Source organism: Mustela erminea, chromosome 10 (assembly GCF_009829155.1).
Source record: "Mustela erminea isolate mMusErm1 chromosome 10, mMusErm1.Pri, whole genome shotgun sequence".
NCBI classification, from domain to species: Eukaryota; Metazoa; Chordata; class Mammalia; order Carnivora; family Mustelidae; genus Mustela; species Mustela erminea.
The window spans coordinates 75796065-75821622 of record NC_045623.1 but is presented as its reverse complement, the minus strand read 5'-3'; the positions used below and the strand labels follow the sequence as shown (position 1 = coordinate 75821622).

The 25558-nt window shown below is 46.2% G+C and overlaps 1 protein-coding gene across 14 annotated transcripts in view; it reads left to right on the top strand.

Moving 5' to 3' along the window:
• ST3GAL3 (ST3 beta-galactoside alpha-2,3-sialyltransferase 3) overlaps nucleotides 1-25558 on the top strand; it is a 194873-nt gene that overhangs the window by 117996 nt on the left and 51319 nt on the right. For all 14 annotated transcript variants that reach the window (XM_032303244.1, XM_032303236.1, XM_032303237.1 and 11 more), the window contains one exon: nucleotides 612-704. In XM_032303244.1, coding sequence (XP_032159135.1) covers nucleotides 612-704 — 93 coding nt within the window. The remainder of the gene's footprint in view (nucleotides 1-611; nucleotides 705-25558) is intronic.

Sequence of the window (25558 nt, the reverse complement as noted above, 5' to 3'; positions counted from 1 at the left end):
AGCTAGGTGGAAAGGGGCAAGGAAGAACATTCCAGGCACAGAGAATAGGAGAGCAGGAGAGCATCTATAACTAAACATCTGATCATGACAGCTGTAGCCCCAAAATATTCTTGGCTTTAGGACACTGAGAGTGGGTTCCCACTGGCTGGGTCCTAGTACGTCTGTGTGGAGAGAATAGAGGCAGGCGTGGCTGGTCTATCAGGCCCCACAATGAAGCCTAAGAGGTCAGTGCCTGTGACTGTCAAAGCCCCGGCCGCTCTTCCCCTAGGTCTTGGGACTCTACTTGCCCGGCCTGGAAGCCTGGATGGAATTCCTGCTTTCCTTGGGATTAAGCTTGCTGCAAAGAATCTGTGCAAAACCAATGAGTTCCTTTTACCAAATTCTGTAAGAGGGGCGTTGCTAATTTATTTATTCCTTTAGGCCTTTGGGTTTAGGATTTCTACCCCCCACCCCATCCCCCAGAAGTGTTGGTGTAGAAAAGGGGCTGAAAGCCTGATTGCTGAGAATGAAGCTTTATTCAACGTTTTAAAAAACCCACAGCTCTTCAAGAACTAATACCCCACTGATTGCTCAGTGCCTGGCAAACTGTGACTTTCCTTCTCTTCCCATAGGCCTGCTGAGTTAGCTACCAAGTACGCAAACTTTTCAGAGGGAGCTTGCAAGCCTGGCTATGCTTCAGCCCTGATGACTGCCATCTTTCCCCGGTAAGTGCTTCCCTTTCTTCCCGCGGCCCAGGATGTGCTCGGAGAATGCGAGATTCTGTTGTAACTCACCTCTATGTCCTAGAGTCTGTGGGTGCCTGGAAAGGGCTTGTTTCGGTGGTTCCTATGCCAGTCCTACTCTCTGCCCTTGCTGTACCTTACCCACATCCTGCCTCTGGGAGCTTCCACCTGCCAGCACAGCCTGTCTCTATGGAGGGGAGGGAGCGGGTCGAACCTTCGTGGCTGCTCCTTGGAAGCCAGGTACCCAGGGGCAGCCAGACAAGGCTACCCAGCACAGAGGCTCCGAGCCACGTATCAAAACTACGTGGCTTCAGGGAAACGTATCTAAGTAAAGCAGGGAACAAAGAGGAGTTTCAGAGGCTGGCTGTTCTAGCACCTTCTCTCTTTGTCCATTTTGCATTCTGGCATTCCTGATTTCCTGATACCATGCTTGCTGAAGGAAACCATGCCAAACCCTGGGCGTCCCTTTCACCACTGCTGAAGGGCCTTACTTACATATCTGCTTTTTCCTCTTGGGTTTTCTTTCCGCGAAGCCATGGTATAGAGACGGTACTGACATGCCAGGATGGACTTTGCAGCCCGGGGTGCCGAGGCTATCGGGGTCATTTTGTTCCTTTGGAAAGTTCTTGGAGTGTCTGGCTTAGAGTGGCTAGAGGAAAAGCTGCCCAGGACCCTCTGGGAGTCGGGTTGTGGCACTTGTGCCACAGGGAGGAGCTCTGGTGGCAGTGGCCTCTTGGGGTATGATCTGTTCACTGTGGGAATGGTTTGCATCCCATCACTGAGCAGGCTGAGGTTAGGGCACACAACGTGCCTGGAGAGGAATGCTGAGAAACAGCTTGCCTGAAAGTAAATCCAGAATATTCAGTTTTTATGCTTTTTTTTTTTTTTAAGATTTTATTTATTTATTTGAGAGAGAGCATGCACATGCGTGAGTTGGGGGGAGGGACAGAGGGAGAAGCACAAGCAGACTCCCTTTGAGCAGAGAGCCCGATGCAGGGCTCTATCCCAGGACCTTGAGATCATGATCTGAGCCAAAGACAGACGCTTAACGGACTGAGCCACCCATGCGCCCCACTCCTTTTCTTTCTCTAATGTGAGCAACCCAAGCTTGGCTCCTTGTCTAAAACAGGGGCTCTGCTGGCTGAGTATCTGGTGTCCCGATGGAAATCTCTCTGTCCAGGGTGTACCTTCTGACTTTATTCCAAACAATATTTTCCCCCCATCTATGTATTGAGCACCTCTAAAGTGTCTGGTGCTATGTTGCATATTCTTATAAATGTTTTTGTAGGCTTACTTGACTCGGTCTGCTGGGCCAGACACCCGTGAGTTTTTCTTGACCTGGATATAGGCGTGGTTTGTCTTTTTTTTTTTTTTTTTAACTTTTTCTAATTGAAAGTAATACAAGCATCTGGTTAAAGAAATAATAACTGAAAATGTGCAAAAGGGTACTCCTGCTCCAGATCCCTGCCCCAGAGACAGCCAGGGGTACCGTAAATAGAGCATCATGTTTATTGTTTTATGTCTTGCTTTTTGCTCCTAATAATATATGTTAGAGATTATCCTCTTACCAGCATATATGGTAATCTTATTTGTATGATTGCATAGCATACGATTGTATGGCTATATCATAATTTTTTTAAAAGTAAGATTTATTGAAGTTTAATTTACATGCATTAAAATTGACATTTTGATATAGTTATAGGGGTTTTGATAAATGCATACGTTTGAGCAACCACTACAACAGTCCACCAGAACATTTCCAACATCAGCCCCTGAAATTTCCCTTGACTGCTTTGTAGTTAACCATTCCCCTGACCCCCAGACCCTTACAACCACTGATCAGTTTTCTGTTCCTGGAGTGTCTCCAGAATGTATATTAATGGAATCACATAGTGGGAAGCCTTTTTTTTTTTTTTTTAAAGATTTTATTTATTTATTTGACAGAGAGAGATCACAAGTAGGCAGAGAGGCAGGCAGAGAGAGAGGAGGAAGCAGGCTCCCCACTGAGCAGAGAGCCCGATGTGGGACTCGATCCCAGGACCCTGAGATCATGACCTGAGCCGAAGGCAGCGGCTTAACCCACTGAGCCACCCAGGCGCCCCAGTGGGAAGCCTTTTGATGGTGCCTCTTTCATTTAGTATAATGTATTTGAGATTCACATGTGTGTTGTGTGTATCATTTTTTCCTTTTTACTGCTGAATGGCATTCTGTTGTATGGATGTAACATAGTGTGTTCATCTGTTCACTAGGCGAAAGACATTGGGGTAAGTTCTAGTTTGGAGTGATTATAATGAAAGCCATTTGTAATAGGGTGTATGTTTAACTCTACAGGAGATTGCCAAACTGTTTTCCAAATTGACTGTATTTTGCTTTCCTGCCATCAATGTTGAAGAGTTCCGGTTGCTCCATATCTCTGCCATCAGTGTTTTGAGTTGTAGCTATTCTAATTTATAGTGATACCTGACTGTGGTTTTAATTTGCATTCTACGAATGACTAAGGATATTCAGTTTCATTTTCATGTGCTTATTTGGCATTCTTTTTTTTTTTTTTTTAAGATTTTTTGATGTATTTATGTGACAGAGAGAAAGCGATCACAAGTAGGCAGAGAGGCAGGCAGAGAGAGGAGGGAAGCAGGCTCTCCACTGAGCAGAGAGCCCGATGTGGGGCTTGATCCCAGGACCCTGGGATCATGACCTGAGCTGAAGGCAGAGGCTTAACCCACTGAGCCACCCAGGCGCCCTGGCATTCTTTTTTTTTTTTTTAATAGATTTTATTTTATTTCAGTGTTCCAAAATTCATTGTTTATGCACCACACCCAGTGCTCCATGCAATACATGCCCTCCTTAATATCCACCACCAGACTTACCCAACCCCCCACTCCCCTCCCCTCCAAAACCCTCAGTTTGTTTCTCAGACTCCATAGTCTCTCTTGGTTTGTCTCCCCCTCGGATTTCCCCCACTCACTTCGGTCCTTCTCCCAGTGCCCTCCATGTTAATCCTTATGCTCCACAGGTGGGCGAAACCATGTGATAATTGACTCTCTCTGCTTGACTTATTTCTCTCAGCATAATCTCTTCCAGTCCCATCCATGTTGAAACAAAAGTTGGGTATTCATCCTTTCTGATGTTTGGCATTCTTTTATCTTTGAGGATTTGTCCAAATCTCTTTTTTTAAACTGGTTGTCTTCCTATTGAATTGTAAGACAACTTTACATATTGTGGATAGAAGACCTCTGTCAGGTGATTTGCAAATATTATCTTCCAGTCTATGGCTTGTCTTTTTATTCTCTTAATAATGTCTTTTACAGAGCAGAAATTTTTAATCATGATGAAGTCCAGTTTATTAATTTTTGTCTTTTTTTTTTTTAAAGATTTATATATTTATTTGACAGAGAGAGAGAGAGAGACAGTGAGAGGGGGAACACAAACGGGAGTGGAAGAGAGAGAAGCAAGCTTCCAGCTGGGCAAGGAGTCCAGTGCGGGGCTCGATCCCAGGATGCCGGGATCATGACCTGAGCCAAAGGCAGATGCTTAACCACTGAGCCGCCTAGGCACCCCTCAGTTTTTTCTTTTATGGATTTTGTTTTTGATATCTTACCTAAGAAATCTAACCCTAGTCCAAAGTCAAAAGGTCTTTTCCTACGTTTTCTTCTAGATTTTTATAGGTTTAGCCCTTACATTTAAGTACGTGACCTGTATCAAATGAATTTTTATATATAGTTTCGCATATGTACGCTCAGTTGTTCCAGAACCATTTGTTGAAGACTAGTCTGTCTTCTTTCAGTTATGTTGGCATATTTGTTGAAAGTCAACTAGGCATGTATATGTGGGTCTCTTTCTGGAATCCGTGTTCCATTCCACCGATGTTTATGTCTGTCCTTACACCGATATCACACCAATATAAATTAATATAAACAACCAGGTCTTCTGTTAATAAAGACAGCTTTATTTCTTCCTTTTCAATCTGGATGCCTCTTCTTCCTTTTTCTGGCTCATTGCACTGGCTAGAATCTTCAGTACAGTGTTGAACAGATGAGGTAAGAGTGAATATACTTGCCTTGTTTCCAGTCCAGGGGGAAAACCTTTAGTCTTTCACCATTACGATGTTAGCTGCAGGTTTTTCATAGATAACCTTTCAGATCGAGGAAGTTGTCTTTACTGCTGGTTTGTTGAGGATGTTTATAATGAATAGTGTTGAATTTTGTCATATGCTTCTTTTTCTGGATCTTTTGACATGACCATACGGCTTTTTTTTTTCTTTAGTCTATTAATATGATGAATCACAATGATTTGTTCTTTATTGATTGATTCTCAAATGTTAAACCAGCCTCGAATTACTAGAATAAACTTCATTTGGCTCTAATGTATTGTTCTTTTTATATATGGCTGGGTTCAATTTACTAATGTTTTATTAAGGATTTTTGTTCACATAAACAGTCATGTGAAATATTGCTCTGTAGTTTTCTTGTAATGTCTTTAGTTTTGGCATCAAGGTAATGCTGACATCATAGGACAAGTGAGAAAAATATTCCTTCATCTGCAGTTTCCTGTAAGTTTTGTGTAGAACTGATAATAATTTTCTTTAAATGATTGATAGGATTTATGAGCAAAGATACCTAGGGAGACCTAGGTTTCTTATTAAGAAAGTCCCTTTGGGACGTGTGGGTGGCTCAATTGATTGAGCATCTGACTTTTGGTTTCCACTCAGGGCATGATGTCATGGGTTGTGAGAGTGAGCCCAATGCGGGGCTCTGCACTGATTGGGAAGTCTGCTTGAGATTTTCTCCCTCACCTTCTGCCCCTCCTCCCCTTTCTCTCTCGAATAAATAAATAAATCTTAAAAAAAAAAAAAAAAGGAAAATCCCTTTGTGGGCAGGTTTTTTTTAAACTAAGAATTATATTTCTAAAAAGAAAAAAGAATTTCATTTCTTTAATAGATATAGAACTTTCATATTTCTATTCAAGTTTCCTATTTCTTCTTTGGTGTAGTTAATGCTCGACAGGGAATTTGTAGATTTCATCTCAGTTGTTAAATATACTGACATGAAATACATAATTTCTCTTTTTTTCCTAGTCTTTGTGGTTAGAGGTTTATCATTTCGATTGATCTTCTCACAGAACTAGCTTTTGGGCTCATTGATTTTTCTCTTTTGGTATTTTTCTCACTATAATCATTGTTTTCTACTCTTTATTATTTCGTACCTTACAATTATTTGGGGTTTAATTTATTCTTTGTTTCTTGAGATAGAAGATCAGACCACTGATTTGATTCCTTGATTTCATGCTACAAATTTTTCTCTATATGCTGTATCAGCTGGGATGCCTGGTGGCTCAGTCCGTTAAGTATCTGCCTTTGGCTCAGGTCATGATCTCAGGGTCCTGGGATGGAGCCCTGCATCAGGCTCCCTGCTCAGCATGGAGTCTGCTTGTCCCTCTCCCTCTGCCCCTCCCCCCAGCTTGTGCTCTTTCTCTCTCTGTTTCCTCTCACATGAATAAAGTCTTTTTTAAAAACTATCAGCGACATCCCACAAATTTTGATATTGTATTATTATTTTCATTGAGTTAAAGATATTTTCTAACTTCACTTGTGATTTCTGCTTTGACCCGTGGTTCTTTTGACATTTTGCTTCATTTCCAAATATTTGAGGATGTTGCAAATATCTTTTTGTTGCAGATATCTGGCTTATTTTTGTTCTGATCAGAGAATATTTTTTGTATAATTTTAATACTTTTAAGTTGATTGAGACCTGAGTCATGGGATAAAACGTGTTCCATTTTGGTGATGGTTGATATCAAAAAACAAAGAGAGAAAGAGAGAAAAAAACAAGTGTTGACAGAGATGTAGGGAAATTGGAACCCCTGTACACTGTTGGCCAGAATGTAAAATAGTGCAGCCACTATGGAAACAGTGTGATAATTTCTTTAAAAAATTGAAAATGGAGTGACTATGTAACCCAGCAATTCCATTTCTGGATATACACTCAAAAGAAATGAAAGCAGGGTCAAGCTGGTATTTGTACACCCGTGTTCAGAGCAGCGTTACTTTACAATAGCCAAAGCAATCCAGGTGTCTGTCTAGAGAGATGGAAGGATAAACAAAATATGATATAGTTATACAATGGAACATTATTCAGCCTTAAAAAGGAAGGAAATTTTTTTTTTAAGATTTTATTTATTTATTTGACAGAGAGAGATGACAAGCAGGCAGAGAGGCAGGCAGAGAGAAAGGAGGAAGCAGGCTCCCTGCCAAGCAGAGAGCCCGATGTGGGGCTCGATCCCAGGACCCTGAGACCATGACCTGAGCCGAAGGCAGCAGCTTAACCTACTGAGCCACCCAGGCGCCCCGGAAATTTTTTTTTTTTAAAGATATTATTTATTTACCTGACAGAGAAAGACACAGTGAGAGAGGGAACACAAGCGGGAAGAGTGTGAGCAGGAGAAGCAGGCTTCCGCTAAGTAGGGAGCCCAATGTGGGGCTCAATCCCAGAACCCTGGGATCATGACCTGAGCCAAAGGCAGGAGCCTAACGATTGAGCCACCCAGGTGCCCCAAAACGAAGGAAATTTTAAGATGCTACATGTGTGAGCCATAAGGACATTATGCTAAGTGAAATAAGCCAGTCATAGAAAGAAAAATACATTTGGTTCCACTTAAATGAAGTACATGGCGTAGTCAAATTCATAGAGACAGAAAACAGATTCATGGTTACCAGAGTTTGGGGGGAGGGAAAATGGGAAGTTGCTTAGTGGATGTAGAGTTTCCATTTTGGAAGACGAAAAGACTTCTGGAGACTGGTTGCATAATGTGTATGTATGTACTTTCATACTACTGAATTGTATACTTAAAAATGTTTAAGATGTGGGGCATCTTGCATGCAACTCTTGATCTTGGGGTCATGAGTTTGAGCCCCATGTTGGACACAGAGCTTACTTTAAAAAAAATGTTTAAGATGGGGGCACCGGGTGACTTAGATAGTTAAGCGCCTAACTCTTGATTTTGGCTTGGGTCATGATCTCAGGGTCCTGGGTTCAAGCCCTGCATCAGGTTCCATGCTCAGAGGGGAGGCTGCTTGAAGATTCTGTCTCTGCCTCTCACTCTGTCTCCCTGTGCTTACATGGTCTCTCTCTCAAATAAACAAATCTTTAAAAAAGAGTTTAAGGGGTGCCTGGGTGGCTCAGTGTGTTAAGCTTCTGCTTTGGCCCAGGTCATGATCCCAGGGTCCTGGGATCAAGCCCTGTACCGGGTTCTTTTGCCCAGTGGGGAGCCTGCTTCCCCGACCCCGCCTGCCTCTCTGTACACTTGTGATTTCTTTCTCTCTGTCAAATAAATAAATAAAATCTTTAAAAAAAAGAAAGTTTTAAGATGGTAAACTTTATGTTACGTGTATGTTACCACAATTTTTAAGTGATCTCTACACCCAAGGTGGGGCTTGAACTCATAACCCTGAGATCAAGGCTCAGTTGCATGCTCTACCCACTGAGCTAGCCAGGTGCCCCCAATTTTTAAAAAAATTTTAATGAGAGGGAAGTTTATTATAGTTATCCACAAACTTTTTTTTTACTGTGGGTCTTTCTTCCTTTCTATAGATACATATTTCCATAGGGTTTCCCTTTTTATCTGCCTGAAGAACTTCTTATAATGATTCCTATGAGTCAGATTTAATGGCAATGCAGTCTTTCAGCTTTGGTTTCGCTGATAAAGTCTTTATCTTACATTAAGATTTTTTTATTTTCAAAGATTTTATTTATTTGTCAGAGAGAGAGAGAGAGAGCACAAGAGGGAGTGGGCAGGCAGAGGGAGAAGCAGACTCCCTGCTGAGCAGGACCCTGGGATCATGACCTGTGCCAAAAGCAGACATTTAACCCACTGAGCCACCCAGGCATCCCTTACATTTAAGGGTTTTGTTTTTGTTTTTGTTTTGTTTTTTTGTTTTTGTTTTTGCTTTTTTTTTTTTTTCGGTGAGGGGGGCAGGGGACTGACCATATAATTCTAGGTTGAGGGTTTCACACCCATCAATTACTTTGAAATTATAACTTCATTTTCTTTTAGCTTGCATAGTTTCTAATGAAAGTTTCTGTCATTCTTATCTAGTTTTACCTCATATGTAATGTCTTTATCTTCCTCTGGCTGCTTTTTGAGATTTATTTTTCTCTTTGTCACTGATTTTCAGCAATTTGATTATGATGTGCCCTATTATGGTTTTCTTTAGTTTGGGATTTTTTTTCTCAGCTCCTTGGACCTATGGGTTCATAGTTACTGGTTTTTTAAAGATCAGATTAGGACTTTTTCTTGTCCTTAAATATTTTTTTCAAGTATTTTTCCTACCCCACCTCTCTTCCCAGGAGTCTAGGGAATCCCACAGGCCACTGATACCCTTCCCTCACCGCCCCCCAGTCTTATTTCTCTCTGTGCCTCATTTTGGGTAGTCCACATTGCTAAGTCTTCACGTCCACTGAGTTTTCTTTCATAGTATCCAGTCAGCTGTTTATTCCATCTGGTGTATTTTCATTCTAGATACTGAGTTTTAATCTCTCGAGCTCCATTTAGGTCTTTTTATGTCTTCCATTTCATTCCTTGTTATGTTCATGTGTTCTTCTACTTTCTTAAACATGTGGAATATATTTACAATAGCTGTTTTCATATCCTTGTCTGCTAATTCCATCATCACTGTCATTTCCGGAATGGTTTCTGTTGATGATTTCCCTCCCGGTTATGGCCTATTACTAGAATTTCCCTCCTGGTTATGGCCCTTTTTGGCTCTTTGTATTTCTTGCCCCATATCAAATTACCTGTCTGGTAATTTTTTATTAGATTCCACACATTGCAAAGTTTACATTTTTCTGGGCGAGATTTTTGTTGTATTCTTTTAAAGAGTGCTTGATTTTGCTTGGGCATGTGGCTGAGTTACTTGGAATCGGTTTTAGCCCTCTGAGGCTTGCTTTTAACGCTGTTAGTGCAGGTTGTGAGCAGTCATTTGTCTAGAGCTAATTTATCCCCATTTCTAATGTTGTACCATTCTGAGGACTCGACCCCGTGTCTTGTGCTTTATGAAGTATTTCCACTCTGATTTATTTCCACTCAGGTTTGTGTAAATATTAACAATTCCCGGCCCTGTATGGGCATCAGGAACTGTTTGGTCTCCTGCTTCCTGGTGGTCTTTTCTCAGCCTCAGATTTTCCTCTCATATATATATACAGAGAAGTGCTTGGCTAAAGATCTGAGGGGACCCCTTCACAGATCTCTAGAGCTTTCTGTGCAACTCTGTCCTCTATATTGGTCTTCTCCACAAGTTCTAGCCCTTTGGTCTTTTAAATTGTGACTTGTTTTCTGAACTCTGAAAGACTACTGGGCTCTCTTTGGGTTCCTCCTCCCTGGACTGGTCTGAAAACTGTTATTTTGTTTGTTTGTTTTCACATAGTTTGAATTGTTTCCTAGTTGTTTAAGGTAAGAGGTTAAATCGCATCCCTGTTATTCCATCATGGCTAGAAACAGAAGTACCTTACTCTGTTTTATGTGGCATTTCATTGTATAGATGTACAATAGTTTAATTAGGTAATTCCCTGTTGGTGGACTTTTAGGCATTTTCTAATCTTTATTACAAATATTATTACATCATTGAATAACCTTTTCTGTATATCATTTCCTACACATGTGAGGTCACCTAGAATAAAGAAAAATATTTCTGGATCACAATTACAAGCATTTGCAACTTTGAAAGTTACTGGCAAATTGCCCTCAGTAAGAAGTTTTTGAATTTACGTCCATACATTGTGGTCTGTGAAGGTGTATTCCTCTGTGCTTTCTTCTAGTCCTTTTATACCTTTATTATTTATATTTGAATTAATCCGTCAGAGTTTTTGTTGTCGGTGTTTCATTTTGTTTTGGTGTTAGTAGTGATCCCTGGTGTTGTAACTTGGGTTTGTGTTCTTTTTTTCCTTGTGGGTAGCTAGCATTTCTTGATAACTTTGACCAAATGTACTAAGTAAAAATCAGGATTTTGATTTTTTATAGCATCAACTTTTTAAAAAAATTTATTTGAGCTAGAGAACAAGAGAAAGAACACAAGCAGGGGGCAAAGGGAGTGGGAGAAGTGGGCTCCTCACTGAGCAGGGAACCCGGCATGGGGCCTGATCCCAGGACCCCACAGTTGTGACCTGAGCTGAAGGCAGACACTTAACTGAGTGAGCCGCCTGGGCGCTGCTGTGGCATCAACAATTGACACAGAAGGTCTTAATGCAGTTTTGTTTGTTTGTTTGTTTGTTTTTTAATGATATTTATTTATTTATTTATTCATTTGCCAGAGATCACAAGTAAGCAGAGAGACAGGCAGAGAGAGAGAGGGGTAAGCAGGCTCCTCGCAGAGCATGTAGCTCGATCCCAGGACCCCAAGATCATGACCCGAGCCGAAGGCAGAGCCTTTAACCCACTGAGCCACCCAGGTGCCCCCTTAATGCAGTTTTGATGTGGTAGTTTTGACACAGTCTAAACCATTAAATCTTTCTGTTTGTTTGTTTGTTTTTAAACCAAGTGCTGTGTGAAACCTACGTTTTTAGTCTGTTCCTAGCCTTGTTCCTCCCGGAGCCCATCCAGTCACTGACTCCCACACCCGGGTACATATGGGGGAGCAGGCGGTGGAAATGGAAGGGATGCCGATGTGCCAGCCTGTTCTGCCTACAGAGTCCTGCTTCTCAGGAAAGCCAACCTGTTCCCTCATAACCCTTTGTGCTGTCTGCTGGGAAGTCTTCCTTTCTTTCCCTGAGACTTGCCTGCCTGGAGACATCTTCTGCTAATGAGAGAGACAGGGAAGAGGGGGAGCCCTCAGGAAATGGAGAGACCGAGTGTATGAGGGTTGTGGTACAATACTCTTCTAATGGAAAGAGTGAAGAGAATAATTATTTTGATGTAGAAGAATTATGTTGACATATACTAATATATGAAAGACTGGAAAGAGATGAGATGAGACAGGAAGTTCTCACAGCTTTCTCACTTAACATACTGTGGGATCTTGGAAAAGTCTGAGTATTACTTATCTCATTAAGTCAAGAGAATGAAATGAGATGAGGTGTCTTAGGGGTATAAATGTTGATCATTCCAGAAAATTTTCATGTTAGACGCTTACTAAGTGAATTCCCACTTTCTCAATGACTTTTACATGATCAGGTAAGTTTTTATCAGGAAGGAATAAAGATCCCAGAATAGATCATGATAAACATTTAAAATGTAGGTTTTTTTTTTTTTTAAGATTTTATTTATTTATTCGACAGAGAGAGGTCACAAGTAGACAGAGAGGCAGGCAGAGAGAGAGGAGGAAGTAGACTCACCGCTGAGCAGAGAGCCCGATGTGGGACTCGATCCCAGGACCCTGAGATCATGACCTGAGCCGAAGGCAGCGGCTTAACCCACTGAACCACCCAGGCACCCCTGTTTGTTTTTTTTTTTTAAAGATTTCATTTATTTATTTGGCAGACAGAGATGACAAGTAGGCAGAGAAGCAGGCAGAGAGAGAGGAGGAAGCAGACACCCTGCTGAGCAGAGAGCCCGATGCGGGGCTCAATCCCAGGACCCTGAGATCATGACCCGAGCCGGAGGCAGAGGCTTTAACCCACTGAGCCACCCGGGCTCCCCTAAAATGTAGGTTTTAGGAGCAGGGTAGGGAATGTATGTTTTTAAAGCAAAAAGTGTAACTGATGAAACTTGGCACACCCTATTTTCCTGGCAATCCTTTGCTACATATGTTTGAGTCACCTTTTCTGCTTTGGTGAAAGTTTTTTGGTTTTTTTTTTTTTTAGTTTTACATTTATTTTTGGTGGGGCAAAGGGAGAGAAGAATTTTAAGCAGGCTCCATACCCAGCACGGAGCCCAGCTCTGTGATCCTGAGATCACGACTTGAGCCAAAATCAAGAGTCAGACCCTTAACTGACTGAGCCACCCAAGCACCCCTTGTGAAAGATTTAATATCATATCTTTTAGATGGTGGCCAATGGAGCCACTCAGCATGGGGAGGGAGCATAGCATCTACAGGCTAAGCCTGGGGCAGATGGTCTCAGCAGAAAGCAGAAAGAAGCAGCCAAGTCCAGGCCATGGCCATGCTCCAGCGGCAGTGATAGCTGACGCCTCTTGATGTATCAGATTGTCTGATGAGACCTTTTCCCATCTTTCCTGTTTTAATCCTCTCAACAATCTTATGAGATAGGTGTTGTCATTAATCCAGTTTTAAGTATGGGAAGATGGGGGTGGAGAGAATGGATCAGTTTGCTAAAGATAGGCAGTGATGAAGCCAAGTTTCAAACCAAGCACTCTGACCACAGAGTCCGCCAGCTTACCTGCCACGTGCTGCTTCCTCTCCTAGCTGCTGTCTCATGGAAGGCTGGCTAGTGGCCAAAGTACAGAGGTCTACCAGATGTCTGGTGCTAGCTGATGAGGTACTGGTGTTGAAATCACCCTCTTGCCTAGCTCTACAGAGGAAAACGTCACTTCTCTTGAGATGCACTTTGCTTTAGAAAGGCCAGGGTGCATGGTGTCTATCTGTGACTGTGTGTATCAGTGATTTTCATACCATTAAGGAATTATTGCCATGGTCCAAGCTGGCTGAATTCCCAAGAGTGTAGGGATGGCCTTTGAAACCTTGCTGAGCTCTCTGAAGCAGGAAGTCTGGAATATTGACAGAGTCCCAGGTGCATGTTTTGGGGCCCTTGCAGTGAGAAGGTAAAAGAAGCCTAATGCACTGCCTTCAGGAGTTTTGAAAGTTTGCTGTCTCCTGGCCAGGGTACCTGGGTACCTGCTATCCCCACATTCCATAGCTCCTCCCTCTCTGCTCTTCCAAAAAGGATCCTTGGGATTCTTACTACTACAATACCAGGGAGGGGTGGTGGGATTGAAAGGCATCCCTGCTAAGCTTTGTCACATACCATAAGTTACATAGGAGAATAGAGCACCATCTGCTTCTACAAAATTATTGTCCTTCCAGACTGGGGGCAAGTTGAACACCCTTCAAACAAGGGTGTACAGAGACTCATTGCAGTTGCTTCTCTACCCCGACCGCCTTCCTCACCGAAATGCTCTTGCTCATGAGGTCACTTGAAATGACTAAGTGACAAATCCAAGGGTAGACCTTCTCTTTTTCTGACCTCTCTGAAACGGTTGGCATTATTGATCTCTTCCTCCATTTTGAAACTCTCTCCTCTCAGTAATCTTTGTCCAAACTCCCTTCCAGTTCTCCTTCTACTTCTCTGATTGTTCTTCCTCAGTCTCTCTTGCAAGCAGCCTTCTTTTCCTGTGTCCACCTCTAAGTGCTGATGTCTGCCAGGGCTCAGTTGTGGACTTCTTCATTTCGTACTTGACCGTGTCAGTTAAAACCTGTGTGCCAATGACTCTCTGCTCCTGATCTCTTGACCCAGATACCCAACTCCCTGCTGGACAGCTCCACTTGGATGACTCAAGCATCTCAAACTCAGTATGCCCAAGTCCTTGAATTCCCGTTAAAGCTAATCAGTCCATGTTGCCTCTTTCCATGAATGACAGCAGTATCCACCTGAGAGTGTCACCTGAGCCGGAAATCCGAGAGCTCTTCTTTCTCCTTCTGTCAACCAAATGTCCAGGTAGTCATCGTGTCCTGACACTTGTGCCCTCTATAATATCTCTTCTCTGAGGTCAGTCCCTTCTCCTGTGCCCTGGTTCTTCAACCTCTCCTAGATCTTGGACCAAAACCCGGGAACCCGCATTTTCATTCTCTTTATTGACTTCTTCATATCCCTGTTTTATCATACTGAAGTCTCTTGTATCCCTTAAAAAATTGCCACATTGGGCATCTGGGTGGCTCAGTTGGTTGGTTTCAGCTCAGGTCATGGCCCCATGGGTTGTGAGATCGAGCCCAGAGTTGGACTTTGTGATCTGCAGGGAGTCTGCTTGAAGATTCTCTCCTTCTACCCTGCCCCAACTGCTCTCTGTCTCTAAAATAAATAAATCTGTTAAAAAAAAAAAAAAAGTTGCCACATTGACTCTATTATCCTCTAAACCTAATGGTAATAGCTCCCATTTCATTTGTTAAGAAATCTTTAATGAGCACCTCATATGTGCCAGACACTTTTCTAGGTGCTAGAGCTTCAGCATTATGTAAGATACATGAAATCCGTCCCTCAGAGACCTTACTTTCTATCTGCAGACATACACAGTCTGTGTATATAAATGGTCACGCAGTTTTAGAGGGCTCCTACTATGTGCCAGCCGCTGTGCTAAACACTGTATATTCATTATTTCACTTAGTCTTTGCAGTAACCCTTTGGAATAACTGTTAATAATACTCATTTTACAGGTGAAAAAGCTATAACTTGGCCCAAGTCGCAGTCGCACAGAGCTAGGATGCAAACCCACCAGCCCCACCTTATGTCCTGAGTCATGGCCCTGAACTGTGAGCCTGTAGGGGAATGCAGCTTCCTTTTGATTGCAAAGTGTTTTAAGTATTTTCAGTGGGTGCTGCTGCAGGGAAATCCCTGGGTGCTGAACCTTTCTGGGAAGTGCAGAGCGCTCAGTAATGCAAGCTTCTCTGCCTAGTGTCCCAGGGTCTGCAGCCCTGTGCAGGCTAGACAGACTAAATGCCTGTCCTTGACCTGGACTCCAGTTTGAAGCTGGAAGAGTTGCCATCTGTGTCCTCTTGGTTTCTCTGCTGTCAGTTTTCTCTTCATGTATTCCCCGGTGTCCGTTGTTTTGACTTTGGGGAACCAATCCTTGATCTGCTTTTAAATTAGTACCACTTCAGAGGCGCCTGCGTGACTCAGTGGGTTAAGCCTTTGCCTCCAGCTCAGGTCATGATCTCAGGGTCCTGGAATCAAGCCCCACATCGAGCCCGCTTCTCCCTTTTGTCTGCTGCTCCCTGCTTGTGCTTTCTCTCCCTCTCCAGTTCTGTCAAATAAATAAATCAAATCTTAAAAAAAAAAAAATTAACACCACTTCTGTGTCAGCCTCCCGCTTCTACCTCCCCTACCCTTCAAGGAATTCAGCCCCCCAGGCCTCCCGTCCCGCCCTGTACCTTAGAGCTGGGAATTCCATGTCCTTCCTCTTTGTTCTGTACATTAACTCTTATAGGCAAGTCTGTGGTAGGCGGCCAGAAGTTGTTTTCTGTGGGAAAATCTCCTTCCCTAGATGACTGGGGACTCATACTTCTTTGCACTGGTGACTGTTGCAGAAAACCTGCCGGGTTTTTCTGTGGTTCTGAATTCATCTGCTGCGCAGTCTGCTGAGCAGGCCTCAATCTGCTAACTGCTGCACATGATGTCAGTGTCTTTGTCCTGCCGGGTTCAGGACCTGAGGAGCCATGTCTTGTCCCCTTTCCAACTTCTCCTCAAGGTAAATGTCAGGCAGAACCCTTGGGTATCAATCAGGTGGAAGCCTGTTGTGTGCTATGGAATCAAAAGTGATGTGGGCTGGTCTGCAACCAGATTTTTGAGAAATTGACAGTAAAGTTTTAGAAATGTCAGCAGTAACTAGAGTAAGTTTATGTCAGTTAAATCTGAAAATTTAAAAATGGAGCTTATATTTTATATATGCTTTAATTTTGCTGGTGATTCATTTTATTTATTTTTTAAATTTTTAAATTTTTTTTTAAAGATTTTTATTTATTTATTTGATAGAGATCTCAAGTAGGCAGAGAGGCAGGCAGAGAGAGGTGGGGAGGCAGGCTTCCCGCTGAGCAGAGAGCCGGATGCAGGGCTCGATCCCAGGACTCTGGGATCATGACCTGAGCTGAAGGCAGAGGCTTTAACCCACTGAGCCACCCAGGCACCCCTTATTTATTTATTTTTTAAAAGACTTTTGTTTATTAGAGAGAGCGCACAGTAGGAGAGGGAAAAGCAGACTCCCCTCTGAGCAGGGAGCCCAACACGGGGTTTGAACCCAGGACTCCAAGATCATGACCTGAGCCAAAGGAAGACCCATCACTGAGTGAGCCACCCAGGAGCCCTTATTTTTATTTTTATTTTGTTTTTGTTTTTTTAAGTAGGCTCCATACCCATGTGGAGCCCAATGCGGGGCTTCAAGTCATGACCCTGAGCTCAAGACCTGAGCTGAAATCAAGGGTCAGAGGCTTAACTGACTGAGCTACCCAGGCACCCTCATTTTTATTACACTTTATAAAAGTGTCACTGTGGGACTTGAAGTTTCAAAAACCAAACAAACCGGCCCTTCTTCACAGGTGGGTTGAGAAGCACGGAATGTAGCTTTAAGAGCCCAGGCTTTGGAAGTGATTGGAGCTGGCCCTCCCTTTCCTCATCTGGACCTCCGGGCGTCAAGATGAAGGGAGGCAGCACACGGACACAGGCACAGATCTGCAGTCTGTGCTCTGAAAGCCCTGAGGACAGAGGGCTGTGGAGGCCCAGAGGAGGCCCGCAGGCAGGAGGGGCTGGTGAGAGAGGTGGGGAGCGGGATCCCTGGGGCTGGTGATCTCTGCGTGAGCCGTGCCTGGAAGCCGTGCCTGGGGCCTCTGCGGCAGCCTCATCCCTTGCAGACCCCACCGGAGGCTCTGTGGGGCTCTGTGGGGCGGCAGGAGGCCTGGAGGTGCTTAGAAGTACCGTCCCTGGGGAGAGCAGGCAGGCAGGCCAGCTGCATTCCTGCGGTATTTGAGGATTGATCTTGTCAGATTAGCGGCTTTGCTTTTCTTGGTTGAGGTACAAGATCCCCACGTGGGGAGCCGCGCAGCTCGTGAAGAGCAAAAGCTGGTGAAAGCACAAAACGTGATCCTGGCCCTTCTCCCAAGCCCAGCGGCTCCAGGCCCGGAATAGCCCTGCAGGGCTCCGTCTCTCTGTCTCTCCATGTCTCCATGTCTCCATCTCTGTAGTGAGAGGGAGGGCTCCCATCCGAGCTCCTCCCACACCCGTCCCAGGGTCCAGGCGGAAGGTGGGCAGAGAGGAGGCTGCTGGCATTTTCAGGATCCGGTCCTGCCCTTCTGACTCTGTCTGCATTTCGGGGAATGGGGATGGTCTTGCTGGGTGACTGGCCTCCTCGGAGAAATAGCCAGAGGGTAAGTGGAGAAGCAGTGCTGAAGCCTGATCTCTCCTGGGGGCAGGCAGAACGCCAGCCCACCGTGCCTGCCTTTGGTCCTGAGAGCTTTCTCCTGTCTGCCAGCGCTGTGCGTGGAGTCCAGGCCGAGGCACATGAAGTAGCCCGAGGGAAGCCACAACCCCACCCAGATAGCGCGAGTTCAGTGAACCGCTCCATAGAGAGGTCTGGGCTGGAGGAACAGTTGGGAGGTGACTCATACATGAACCTCAGAGGGTGGGCGAGATTGTCCCAGATGATGTGGTCTCCGCTCTTGGGAGACCCCGATGGGGAAGACACAAGCCTGACCCGTGGCAGCCTCACAAAGGCAAGCCCGTTGGCAGCCGGCCCTGTGACCTCTCCGTGCCTCTTGTATTGGCTTGTGTTGGGTCAGAACCACCCTCCTTCCCTATGTTCCAGGCCCTTAGTCTGGGGAAGTTTCGGGAAGCTTGAAAATGGATGGTTGGAAGAAACAGAAGGACATGTTGCTCAGACCCTCAAGAAAGAGGGTCTAGGCCAGAGGCCAGCTACAGAGCTTGCCCGAGAAGCATATGCCCAAATGGAATAAGACCCCCCACATGGGGCAGGGCAGTGGTGCCCAGGGTCTGGGCTCTGAAACCAGCACTGTGGAGAGCCTAGTGATGGTTCCGTGCCTGCTGTCTGCACTGGCCTTTCTTCCATGCTTCCTGCGGTGGCTATGACTGGTGCAGTTCTGGCCAGGTAGAGGGCTGTCTCCACCTGACTCCCTGTTTCCCCGCTCTACTGTCCCGCACACCCCTAGGACCCACAAGGCGGATTAAGGGCAGGACTTGGCTTGCTTTGTGTTTGCCTTTAGGACCCTCTATCAGCTGCTGCCTATACACTTGGGCCTTTCTTTTCCTGCTCAGAAGCTAACGCGTGCACCGCGGCCCCTCAGATCCAGGTCCTCTCCCCCTCAGTGGGCTTGGCTCCACTCTTCCCTGCCCCTGAAGGAGGGTGCAGTGACAATGACCCCTGGTTCGTTTAGGTCCTGGGAGCCCATGTGTTTCCCCTGATGGAAGGAATCCTTCCTCAGAAGCAGTAACCATTTTTTTTTTTTAACATGGCCAGTAGCTTCCTCTGATGGAGCCAGTCCTGCTGGCAGCCTAGTCCTCCTGAGGCTGAATGTGGGGCAGCACAGCAAACTGTGCCCAGGGGCTCATGGCTGTGGCGAAGGACAACTCATCTGAGATTTTGGGGCCTTTGGCCCAGCCCAGTCTCCAGCAACCTCCAGCAGTCTCGGACGTGCATGAAAATGCTTTCCTTTACTGCTCAGATTATCAGGATGAAGCAAAGGATTTGGGGACTGTAGCCTGGCGAGGGAGAGCTGGCAGCACAGTCACCGCTGCTCAGAGGGTGCAGGGTCAGGAGTGAACCTGGCTTCCTCTGTCTGTTTTGTGACTCACACGGAGACTCATGGAGGAGCACTTGCTGAAGGAAGAAAGGACAGACTGCCCTTGCTCAGCCCTGCTTCCAGAGCCCCAAGAGCCCCGGGGCCCACCCCTGTGAGTAGCAGCTCTGGTCCTTGTGCAGCCATGAGGCCTCTCCAGCTGGAGCCTGGGGGCTGGATGCAGGCAGAGAGAGCGGGGCAGGAACACGGGCTCCATGCAGCCCCGACCCTCTCTCTAGCCGGAGGCTGCTCATTTTCTTCCCAGGCCATGACTGCACTGAGCTTCTGGCTGTATTTCAGCCTTTTCCTGGGGGTTAGCCTGGATTTCGGGAAGCAGAGAGCTTTGTAGCTGGGACAGCAGCGGTCCGACCATATTCAGACTTGGCGCCGGGGCGAAGTTGATCAGGGGCCATGGGGAGGGACGTCTTTGCCACCTGACCTCACCACGGGGCCAGTGATCACTCGAGGTCGGGGCTCCATCGGCATCTCCTTCAGGCTGTCCAACAGAGACTGAACAGGGCTTGGTGGTGCCCTGCCTCGGGCTGCACAAGTGAAAACAGCTTGGTTTTGGTGTCAAGCAAACCCGGGTGTGAAGCCCCGTGTTGCCACTCGGCTGGCTGCGCGACCTGGACAAGTTCCGCTAGTCATGCCAGCTTCAGCTCCCTCCTCTGCGAAGTGGGGGGAAGAGTCCTGCCCCGTGGGCCATCATGAGGGAGGGGTCCACATCCGTGCGGCTGGTGGCCTCGTGCTGGCCGACACGACAGCGAGCGCCTGGCCAGGGCATGCCTGGTCCGCGGCAGTACTTGCTGCTGCTGGGCTGTCCTCACAGCCCGGACCCTTCCATGCTCCGTGAAGCCTTCCAGTACCGCGGCTCGGCCGGGAGCCGTCAGGACTTGCACAGACTGTGTATACAAACCTGCGTGATTGGCATTTGTTGATACAGGAATGCCTCCACGTATCAGGAAGTGTGGCTTTGGGCAACTCCAGCCACACAGGATGCAACTGATAACTTGTAATTTAGTAAGAAGGCTTCTCAGAGCTGTCAGAGCACCAGGGAGCTGAGGCCTCCTGGTGCCATAACCCCGGGGTGGCCTCGCCCTGCTAAGCCGTAGTCTTTTCATCTTTGTCCTGCACATGCTGTCTTCCCCCAGCCTGGAATGCTCTTCTGCAAACTCTGTGCCTATGGAAGCACTACTTCACTCAGCAAGCAGCCCGAACGTCACCTGTCTTGGCGTACGGTGATCTCTCCAAGAGCTGCTTGTGGCAGCTTCCCCCTCAGAAGGGGCCCGTACGGGGCATGCTCTCAAGGCTGGGGGGCTGGCCACACGCACCTGCTGTCCGGAGTTTCCTCCTCACGCTCTCCACCTCTCAGACTCCAACTGAAATGTCACCGCCTCTGCGAAGCTCTTCCCTAGGTCCCCAGGCAAGAGCTGGTTTGCGGGCTCCCACAGCTTTGTGCGTCTCTGTCTGTAACACTTCACACATGGCTCTGTAGTGCCCTCCTGGGTCCTCCACTGATGCTGGTCTAATGTTCACCTTTAATTCACCCTGTGTCACCACTTGCTGGCAATGAATTGGGGATAGCTCCCATTCCCCTGGCCCTTGTCCGCCCTCAGCACAGTTGTCACAGCTCGCTTTGGCTTGGAGAGGGAAATGGAAGCCTGCAGACCTTCTTGCGCCGACACCCAGACTGACCGTGTTGCTGGACGCTGTGCTCTGGGCTTCCTTCCCAGCAGCCGCACCACCAGCATCCACAGTGGGAAGAGTCTAAAATGATTCTGAGAATATGTTAATTTCTAGATAATTCTCTCCTCAAAACACAAGTTTGATGGTCTCCCTCAGCTCAAATAATTGAGAATTGCATTTTTGTTTATTTAGTGAATGCATTTTTATTGCATGCCTATGTTGGACACTGAGAAAATGGTTTTGAGAAAGGCAGGTGTGGTGCCAGATCACCATGTGGGGAATGTAAGTTGAGGTTGTACCTCAGGGTTCTGGTGACATTCAGGCCGGGTTGTCTGAGAGCCTCCTCACCGCTGCCTCCCCACACTGGGCCAAGTCTGGCGACAGCATAGGCCATTACAAAGTGAGTGTCACACAGTAGCTCTCAGAGCTGCGTGCGGCTGCACTGAGGGGATGACAGCTTTGGAGCTGCAGAAAAACTGGCTTGTGAATGGCTTTCATGGAGCAGGGCTTTAGGGAGACAAATGACATCTGAAAAAGACTCTTCTGAGCAAGTCTTCTTGGCATGTTCACCCAAGTCAAGCCTAAACAAAAGGCCGTTGATGACATTTCTTCGGCTCAAGTCACGAAAAGCTTCAGACTGAGGGTGAGCAATTTCTGCTTCTGCGATTCAGAGACCGTAAAGAATGAAGAATGGCTTGGGGAGAGCGGGGCTCCGTCATCAAGCCACCGTCTGCCCCCTAGAATTGGGCGTGTCTGCATAGCACGTGGTCTCCTTCCCCAGAGGGCCCCCCACCCCCCTCCCCACCCCCACCCCGCAGAGACTCCGGCCAGAGACCGGGAGTGCCCTCAGCATGCAAGAGAGCCTCCCACGTCCTCCACCGCTGTGGGGACCAGACCAGGCCTCACAGTGCTCCCTCTGGACCCTGCCCATGGAGACTGCTTCTTCCTCCATTCCTGACCCCCATGGACCCAGGGTAGATCCTGCCCCTTCCCCAGCCCCTGAGCATCCCCTCTTTGCCAAGTCTTGTACAAAGCTTTGGAGGACAGTGATAAGAAGGAGTCACTGCCTTCTAGGAGTTTATGGTGAATGGGTGATAAGCAGGACAACAGAATGACTGCAAGGAACGAGCAAACCAAGGAGATTAGGGACGTCTGACCAAACAAGGGCAGGCAGGCAGGGAGGACTTCCTAGAGGAGGTGCCACCCGTGCTGACTGTTGGAGGACATTAGCAGCTGGCCAGGCAAAGAGTCTGGGAAGGGCACTCACCCTGAGTGAGGGAGGCTCCCTGGCAAGTCATTTGGGCTGCCTGGAGGGGAGACTATGGGGTGGGAACAGGCCCTGAATGCTAAGGAGTTTATGATGTGCTCAGTGAAGGTTTCAAGCAGGGAGGGAAGTGACATTGGATCTGTTCTTTGGAAAGGTCATTACCTGGGGTGCCTGGGTGGTTCAGTAGGTTAAGTGTCTGACTCTTGGTTTCAGCTCAGGTCGTGATCTCGGGGTCCTGGGATCAAGGCCCCGCATAGTAGTCAGGCTCCACACTGAGCAAGAAGTCTGCTTGAGTATTCGCTCCCTCCACCTGTCCCTCACTCGCTCGCTTGCTCTCTGAAATAAATAAATAAATAAATATTTTTTAAGGAGAAAGGTCATTACGGGAAACGGGTGGAGGGAGTGGTTAGAGGAGATGAGAATGAGTGCAACACTCTGGAGGCAGTGATGGGACAGGGCTGGGTTGGTGAGATGTTAAGAGAGGAGCATTGGGGACAGTAGGTGGCTGGTAGAGGAGCAAGTGAAAACAGCCCTGCTTCTGCTCCAGTCAGCCGGGGAGATGCTGGCTCCACTTCCTAACCTGGAGAACGCAGGTTTGGGGGCAGCTATTAAGTTCATTTGGGGGAAATGCTGACCTTGAACTTCCAGTGGAACATCGAGTAGAGATGTGGAGCACCCATATCCTTTTTTTTTTTCAATATTTTAATTTATTTTTATTTCATTGCTTTGAACAGTATTCTTAAACGAGGTCTTTATGCAGTTCCTTGACAATTTCCTTGTGTCTCTGATGTAAGAAAAGATATTTTTTCTTGATATCACACTGATTCATTGTATATCTCCCTTTTTATCACCAGACTTCTCCACTTGAAATCTGTTTGCCTAAATTCCCTTTGACTCCTTCCCCCATGATGTGTCTTAGAAGCATTTCCATATGCTGGGCAGCGTGCTAGCTGCTAAGAATGCAGAGTAAGACGTAGTTCACAGCCTAGAATCCAGTCTAGATGGGGAGTCAGGCATGAACACAAAATGATTGTAATATAGAGTGTGGGTGCTATGGTAGACGAAACCATAGGATCCCATGAATATATGGAAAGGAGACACCTAATTAAATTGAGGGAGTCCGAGGGGGCTTGAATTTCTGGGTCCACTTCTCCTCTGCCATTATTATTCACAGGACTTCTCGGCCTTCGTTCTAATAATCTTAAAAGTCAGAGATGATCCTCTCATGGGTCCATTGGTGAGTGTTCTCTTATCATTTGGTTGAAAACTTATCTCTTTTTTTTTTCTTTTTTGGTTTTTTGCTTATTATTTTGTATTTGACAGGAGTGGGTGCTTTAAGTGTCAGTGGGTAGGATAGGGCATGTCAGGAGCTCCTGAAAATACATGGTCTGCAGACCTAAAATATTCATGGGCACCTCAAGGCCATGTCCAACCAGGACCAAAAAGCTGTGCCCTTTTCTGGTCTCCTGACCTCCTCTGGAATCACTCACTATCTGCCCCACACTCTCATATTTTCTTAATGCTGTCTGTTCTCAGAGACCTCCAGGTAAGGACATGTCATGGTCCCCTTCAGCAGCCCAGGCAAAATGTCTTAGAAGTTCCTTTTCCTCCCCTGCAATAAGCTTGCAGGAATGGGAGGGTGTATAACAGGAAACACCTAAAGAAGCCATCTTTTTTGAGTGAAGTGGTCAGAGAAGGGTTTTTGAAGGAAGTGGTATTTTATCCAAGTCTTAAAGATTGCGTAGGAATTAGGCAGTTGAGAAATGATAGGACAGGTGTTCTAGACAGAGGGAATGAATAAACTAAGAGCAGGAGGCACAGAAGGATATTCAGAGAATTGCAAATGGTTTGGTAGGGTTGGAGTGTAGTGTTATGTCCTAGAATGCTGGAAGAAGTCATCCAGGGGCAGATCCTGGGAGACCTCACAAGTCATTCTGCAAGGATTTTGATTCTATCCCGAAGAACCTGGGGTATTACTGACATGTTTTAGACAAGAGACAAGAGAATGACATGGCTCAGATTTGCTGTTTGGAAAGATCGCTCTGACCCCGTATGGAAGATGAATGGGAAGAGGCAACTTGGAAACATGGAGATCAGTTAGGGTACTTTTACAATAGTTAGTTGCTAATCAGCAATCCTGTGCAGACAGAGAACAGGGACTGTTGGAGGAATGCTTAGGAAACAGTATCAGAGTGTCCCTTCTCTCCTCCCAGAAATGAAACATCGTTTCTCAAACCACCACCACTGCAGCTGAGCATGACATTGTTATCTGTCTCCCCCTCCAGGACAGGGACTGCATATCATCCCTGTTTGGGACCAACCCTAGCACCCAAGAATACCTGGCACTGATAGGGTACTCAGGCAAGTGCTTAGTATGCCTACTGAATTGATCTGATAATTTGGAAGGCTAGTCAGAGAGAAGAATCTGGAAGGACTCCCAAATTTCTGGCTCCAAAGATAAGAAAAATGAGGATGACATTCATTGAGATAGGGAACCCAAAAGAAGGGTACTTGGTTTTTGGTTTTAGATCTCTGGCTTTTGTCAAGAGGAGAGGAAAGGGTGAAGATCATGAACTTGGTTGTGGAGGTAATGATTTTGAGATGCCTTGAGGATACTGGGGAGACATAGAGTAGTCATTTGTATGAGTGAGCGTGGAGTCCAGGAGGAGAAGTCAGGGCCAGAGATGACACAGTGGGAGCTCTTAGCATATAGGTGGAAATTTGGCAGTGGATGACATAGTATAAGAATAGAATGTAGGGGGCGCCTGGGTGGCTCAGTGGGTTAAGCCGCTGCCTTCCGCTCAGGTCATGATCTCAGGGTCCTGGGATCGAGTCCCGCATGGGGCTCTCTGCTCAGCGGGGAGCCTGCTTCCCTCTCTCTCTCTCTCTCTCTGCCTGCCTCTCCATCTACTTGTGATCTCTCTCTGTCAAATAAATAAATAAAATCTTTAAAAAAAAAAAAAAAAGGAATAGAATGTAGTGGCTCCTGGGTGGCTCAGTGGGTTAAAGCCTCTGCCTTCGGCTCAGGTCATGATCCCAGGGTTCTTGGATCGAGCCCCGCATCGGGCTCTCTGCTCAGCGGGGAGCCTGCTTCCTCCTCTCTCTCTCTCTGCCTGCCTCTTTGCCTACTGTGATATCTCTCTCTGTCAAATAAATAAATAAAATCTTAAAAAAAAAAAAAAAAAAGAATAGTGTGTAGACTGGGTCCCAAACTGGCTGCTTACCAGCTAAATCCTCCTGCAGACACTGTGTGGCTGGCACAGTGTTTTCAGGTAATGTGAATACCTTTAGGCAGTGTGTATACTCTAGCCCGCCAAAATCCCGTCACTTCTTATCGTCTCACATCTGGCCCAATTCATATATTTATAGCACCTTCTTGGCTCTTACAGGCATTTGAGTTTGTAATTTGGGGAGGAAGAAGAAAACAAAGACATAGCTCCGGGGAAC